The sequence below is a fragment of the Ricinus communis genome, chromosome 7 (assembly GCF_019578655.1).
Source record: "Ricinus communis isolate WT05 ecotype wild-type chromosome 7, ASM1957865v1, whole genome shotgun sequence".
NCBI classification, from domain to species: domain Eukaryota; kingdom Viridiplantae; phylum Streptophyta; class Magnoliopsida; order Malpighiales; family Euphorbiaceae; genus Ricinus; species Ricinus communis.
The window spans coordinates 15,163,954-15,170,583 of record NC_063262.1 but is presented as its reverse complement, the minus strand read 5'-3'; the positions used below and the strand labels follow the sequence as shown (position 1 = coordinate 15,170,583).

At 31.1% G+C, this 6,630-nt stretch overlaps 1 protein-coding gene across 1 annotated transcript; it reads left to right on the top strand.

Annotated features, from left to right (window-relative positions):
- Nucleotides 1-5,325: 5,325 nt before the first annotated feature.
- Nucleotides 5,326-6,178, top strand: LOC8276488 (defensin-like protein 1). Its single transcript, XM_015723172.3, has 2 exons — nt 5,326-5,462; nt 5,919-6,178. Exons 1-2 carry the CDS (start codon nt 5,402-5,404, stop codon nt 6,086-6,088), a joined length of 231 nt encoding a protein of 76 aa, XP_015578658.1. The 5' UTR covers nt 5,326-5,401; the 3' UTR covers nt 6,089-6,178.
- Nucleotides 6,179-6,630: the final 452 nt, after the last annotated feature.

Sequence of the window (6,630 nt, the reverse complement as noted above, 5' to 3'; positions counted from 1 at the left end):
ATCGACAGAATATTTCTCAACATCAGATCCTGCACTGGATTCCTATCCGGACTTCGACTCAACTGCTTATTTATCATATGAGACTCGTAGATCTATCAACTATGGTGACAACCTGAGGGTTCCCTACAATCATACATTACCATTATCATAAAATCAATTCTTTCGTTCCTTTTTTGTTTTCTTTTGATTATTTCCTTTTAGAAACATGATTAGGATTTTGATTTATGATCAGTATGACTAGATTAGAGTTCTTTGGTGAATATGCATGTTAATTGGGTTTCGAATCTGATAATAAGAACTCTAGGATTTTGAAATATGATATTTTGCCAATTAGGGTTTTAGATCTAATTAGAAACGTGTCATAGGATTAATGTTAAGATCTTTTTCTTATTATGATTAGGTGACTAATATGTTTAATATGAAGGCATGATTGATCTATCATCTGTTAGTTTACTGCACTTTTAATTCTTAGGGTTTTTTTATTAGTTTAGGGTTTTAATCGTTCAATTGAACTTCTGTTGCTTTCATTTTAATGTTTTTACTTGTTTTATTTCATATTCTAGTTAATTTTACTGTCTGTGCAAGTGACATTCGACTCTAGAGATGCAAATATATTGAAGAATCGATGAAAACCAGCCTAGAACCCTAGAGCCAATTGACTCAATACAGATCCAATTGGCTCTGCATTGAGCCAATCGGCTCTACACATACAATCGATCGATTGTGCAAGCCCAACCTCCATTTTTTATTCTTTGGACGATTTTTGATGTATTTTGCCTTATGTATAGTTTTTAGGTCTTTTCCTTTTTGCAATCGTAGTTATAAGCCGGATTGTAATAATTAGGTTTTACTCTCTGTTTTTATTTTGTTTATCATTACTTATTGCATGATTAATTAAATATGTGTTATGTGATTAATCAATTAAAATAGGCTATATAGACTTAGGGTTAAAACTGGATCCAACATTATCTTGTCGTCCAATAGGCTTATCAACTTTAATTAGGCCTAAAATCCTAAAATCTGAGTAGACATAGTAGGCTTTTGCATGTTTTAGTTAGGACTTGGGCTTAATTAGAATTAGGATCACAATGAATGGACTTTATCATAATAAATAGTCTATTAGGTCTACAGGCTGGAAATCAGAAGCATAACATATAATTGGGCTAGACTAGGTGGACCTTACATATAATGAACTAGTAAATTAGGCTAACAACTCCAATATGGGCTGAGTTAAATAAAAATGGGCTAGACTTAGGTGAATCGTGTATGTTATTTTGGCATGCCTATATATAGATTGCTTGCATTTATAGGGAATAATTTGTTAAACAATAAAATTAAAGACTAATATACACAAATAAGAAAGTTGGCTTCTGGATCCATCTCTAAATGTATGGCATAAGCTTCCTTATGGAATTTGAGAAACGCCACTCATTAGCAAAAGTGTCTCGATGATTATCCGGGTAGCGACTCCCATTGCCGCGCTAGTCTTAGTGATTAATTAGCTTGTTCCCGATTAGGTTGAAAAGGCTTACAGTGCCGTAGTCGCTAAAGACACTTGGGTGCGCGCCCCAAACCACCGCCCACACCATCTATTTATTAAAAGGCATTTGTTTAAATCTATATGTTTTCTTATACTTGTATACTTAAACTAATAGATATGAATTTCATGGAATGCATAATACAATGTGAGAGAAATCAAAAAGTAGTTATAATTGTGAGATTCTCATCACAACAAAGTAATATTCCTAAACTAGTTCATAGTCAAAGTTTGATCAAGATATTAATCATGATCATGTGGATATTGATCAAATATTTGAGACTAACACAACGGGTTTATCATCTTACTTTGGAAGTAAGAAATTGAACTCATATGATTGATGTATAGGGATATTGAGATAAAACATATGGATGCTTGTTACAAAAATAAGTACATTGAATAAGATCCCTCTAGAATAATCCATATGGAATTTATTACCCATGCATCTATAGGTAAGTACTCTAGTAAATGATTATGTAAGCTGTGATTCTTAGACTAGAGATAATCCATTAATCTCATGTGAGGACTATTATACTTTGATACTGTCTTATGTCCATCTAACTATGAGGTGCTCAAGGGATAATAATTGGGTATAATGAGATTCACATGGAGATAATGAGATTATCAACCAAGAATTCATTACCCAAAGTAATTATTACATGAGACCATATCCTATAGTTTCTTGATAGTGCATTAACTTGTACAAATCCTTATGCAAGGTAATTGAACATATTGATTATGAATCGGGATTTATAGATCAAGTTCACAAGTTAATGGCATTGTATCAAGAACAAATATGATTGGATCAAATATAGAGTTGACACTTGAATCCACACTCTCTGATCTAATTGGGATATAAGGATAATAAAAGGATTGAATTAGATGTGGATCGGTTATGCAGGCCCTATAACTATACTCATGTATTAATTAAGTTAACTTAGTCTAAACAAGCCCAATTAAGGCCTGATTTAAGAGTAAGGTCTTGCTTGTTAAGAGACTAGGTTAAATGCCATGTTTATATAATGGTGTATGATGGATGGCTAGGGTTGACGAAGGATGGCATCAACACTTAATGAATTAGATTAATTAAGATTTAATCTACTTGGAACTAGTATTCGCTCCTTATCATCTCCATTCTATCTCTCTCTTGTGAAGAATTATACATAAGAAATTCCAACTTTAAAGCTTGTGTGAATACTATTAAAGGCTAGTCATTTAAGTAGCTTTTGTGCCATATCAACCTTGCCAAGATCAACAAACAAGAAATCAAAAGATATCACATCATGGCTGACACATCCATTGTAAGAATCTTTATCTATTTACTTTTTTTCTGTGTTATGATTATCTTAATCAATGAGATCTATCTTAGGAATTGATGAAAAATTATTAAATTGCTTCAATTGCCTCTTTGATGTTTTCAAATCAATTCCTAACGAAAAAGGGGGAATTTTTGGCAATTGTTTTAGTAAGTGTAGGTAGAAAATACTGAAATGTACTGAGACTCTCAAAACTTAAACACTATGAATTCCTACCTTGTCTTTAAACCGACCTCTCCTCATCCTCTTGAGATTCAAGAGACTACACAATATAGTGACAACTTGAGGGTTTCTCTATCAATTATCTCATCATGTTTACTTTCTTTGTTATAATTATTATTTTCTTATTATTTAAATGTGATATGATAGTTTCTACTTGCTTGATCTAGATTTGATTATATGTTTAGATTTGTTATACAAATGATTTATATCAGCTAGTTTATTCACATGATTAGGGTTTCCAATTGAGTTTTGCCATGATAAAGTCAATTAATATTTTAGTTATCTATTTTAATGAATTATCGTTCTATTAGGCCTTTTTAGAAAGTTTCCTTATTTGCATTTGTCATATGAAGGATTTGCCTATTTTTTATTAATCTATTCACTCAAGATTACCAGGATGTTTAGAATCTATTAGTACCTTTATTACAGTGTTATTTTCATGAATAATAATCAATATGGTATGATGATTGATTAAATTTCACATATGTTCTTATTTAGCAAAAATCATAGTAAGTTTATTTGAAATGTCTTTTCTTTTCACATGTTTAGACCTGACTTTTCTATTCTATTGTTTCTTGGCTCCGATTTTAATTCTTTACTAATTGATTTTGCCTTATTTTTATATGCATTGATCATTTCTTGGGGTATCTGGAGTTCAAAATCATTTGAAATCAAGCAAAATCGCTAGAATCAACTGATCTCAGCCATGACTAGTTCACCAGCCATAGAGCCGATTGGCTCAGCATACAACTGATCTGCTGTTCACTTCCTAAATTGACCATTTTTTAATAATTTTGCCTATTATCGCCAATTTTCACCCGTTTTAGCTTTTTTTTTTTATTTTAAGTCAGTAGTTGTAAGAGGGATGTAATTTTTATTTTTTTCTTGCTTTTGTTGGTTTTATTTCTCTATTTTTATACTCTATAAAAGAGTGGATAATACTTGATTATTGTTGTGATTGTTAATTAAGATCAACCCATATAGATATAGACTTAAAATTTGACCTTTGCACGTAAATAATAGTCCATTAGGTTAAAAGAAGGTAAGTTGGGCTAAATCAATAAAATTGATTAGATTTATATGAATTTTGTCATGCTTAAATAATAAGCTGGCCTATTTAGACTAAGGGATTAAACAAGCTCTTGTATAATTAGCCTAATTAGGTTAAAGGCTGGTAAAGTTGGACTGAAGAAAAATGAGTTAGACTTAGGTGATCTTTACCATATTGTATTCTTATGTATATAAATAATATGTTGCATTTATAAGGAATAGATTATTAACTAATAAAATTAAAGATAAGAATATATAATTAGGAAAGTTAGTTTCTAGATCCGTGGCGATATTTTCGTAAGGAATCTAATTATGCCACAAGTAGAAACAATGTGATGTGATTATTCAGGTGATAACTTCCTTTTCCGCACTAGCCTCTCTAACTAGTTAACGTATTTTCGATTAAAGCAAATTCTTACAATATCATGGTTGCTAGTATATTTGAGCCGCGTCCAAATCCGCCATCTACAATAGTCTTTTAAGAAAAGGACACTATAGAATTTTTGTGGCTGTAGAAAAAAACAAATATAAAATTTTATTTTTTTGGCTTTGATATAATGATTTGGCACATAAGAAAATCCTATTTCTATCCTGCTCATATTTTTTCTATGTGAATAAACTAGAAGCTCTATAGTTGGAAAGCTAAAAAGTTAGAAAAATTTATTAAAAAAAATTAATAAAATCAAAATATTTATTTCACTGAATTTCTGCATTATAATATGTAGTTTTAATTAATTTTAAAATAGATATAAAATATTTAATTATATGTAATGAAGTCTTTTTATAATTTTAAATTTTACACTGTTCTATTATACTTTTAATGCTATTATATATTTCGAATCTTTTAACACTTCCAAGTTCTCCACCATGAAAATGGCAATGAATTAATTACCCCTCGTTATATTATTTGGCCAGTAAGAGAAATATAGTTATATGAAACTTCCCACTAAGAAATTAATTCGTCCGCCTGTATATTATCGCATCTATCTTCTTCATTTGCTTAGTCATTGTGCACATTGGGTGTGTTAGGAGGCAGACTGCAAGGCGTTAGGGAGTGACAGTTGCCCAGGGAGAGAGACACGTGCATAGGAATTAGGCATGCTGGTGTCACAGCATGTGAACACCAGAATCTCACTTGTCGTTTCCACCTACTAATGCACTCTGTCTCTGGTCTGGGCGCTATATAAAGATGCATCACCGGCGCCATCAGTTGAATCATGCCTGATATTTGAGAAAGAGCAACCTAGCAAAAGATTTGTGGCAGTGAGAAAAAGTGATGGAGAAAAGATCTGCTGGGCTTTTCATATTGATGCTTATTGTGTTGGTTTTGGCTTCTCGTAAGTCTCTCTAGGTCTAAATAGCGCCCATTATTCTTTTTCTTTTTGTCTAAACAATTTTTATTTTGTTAACAACTCTAAATTAACCCTTGTTAGTTCCATTTTTCTCTCTCTGTTTCTTAAGTATGATTCTAAAATAATAATAGTAAAATAATGATGAAAATTTTTAGCTACATGTTTTTCACTTTTTTCTTATGGTGTCGTTTGTTAGTTTATTTTTACAGTGAGTGTTACGAGGGTTAGTGCTTAGATTCCGGTGGTTGTCTTTTACTTTTAATACTATTTATCTCTTCTTTCCATAATGCTTCTCTCTTCCTATGAAAAAGAAAAATTATTAAAAACGGATTAAAATAAAGGAGACTTCCTTATTTTGGTGGTGAAACACATTGTTTTATTTCTTAGTATTGATATAATTTAACCATGATGCTTCTAATTGATACGAATGTTATGTGGTAGAACACATGGTGCTGCCTACAGAGGCAAGAGTTTGCCAATCGCAGAGCCATAAATTCCATGGTGCGTGCTGGGGAGATCACAATTGTGCAACGGTCTGCAGGACTGAAGGTTTTTCCGGTGGCAGGTGTCGCGGATTTCGTCGCAAATGCTTTTGTACCAGGGGCTGTTAAAACGCTGCTTCCCATTAGACAACGTTGCAGGCTTCTTCAGGACATGGAATATGATATATGCAGTTCTTAAATAAAGCGTTTTTACATTAATCTTGCTTTTGAGTGTGTATGCCTTTTGTTTCTTACTCGTTCCGAGTCATTTCTTGGCTCGTACTAGGGTGCCCTGTTCCAATGCGAATTAATCTAGCCTTACCTTAAATAAGCATCTAAAACAGGCTTCAGAACAAAAAAATTAAACGAAGCATTATATAATGAGTGTTTTTGCAAATTTTGTTTATGCCTTTAATGTAATTTTTTTTAAAAAAAAAAATCTAAAGTTTACATATTTGATTGAACTCATTCAGTATAAATCTATAAAACTAATATTATTTTAATTGATAATATAATAAAATACTAAATTAATATTATTTTAATTATTAGCATAATTAAATATTAGATAAACAAGTAATGTAAGAGGTATATGGTAATTATTTTCTTGTATAATAATGATAAAATAATATTTTATTTATTTAAAATAATTAGTGAAAATAAATATTAATAAA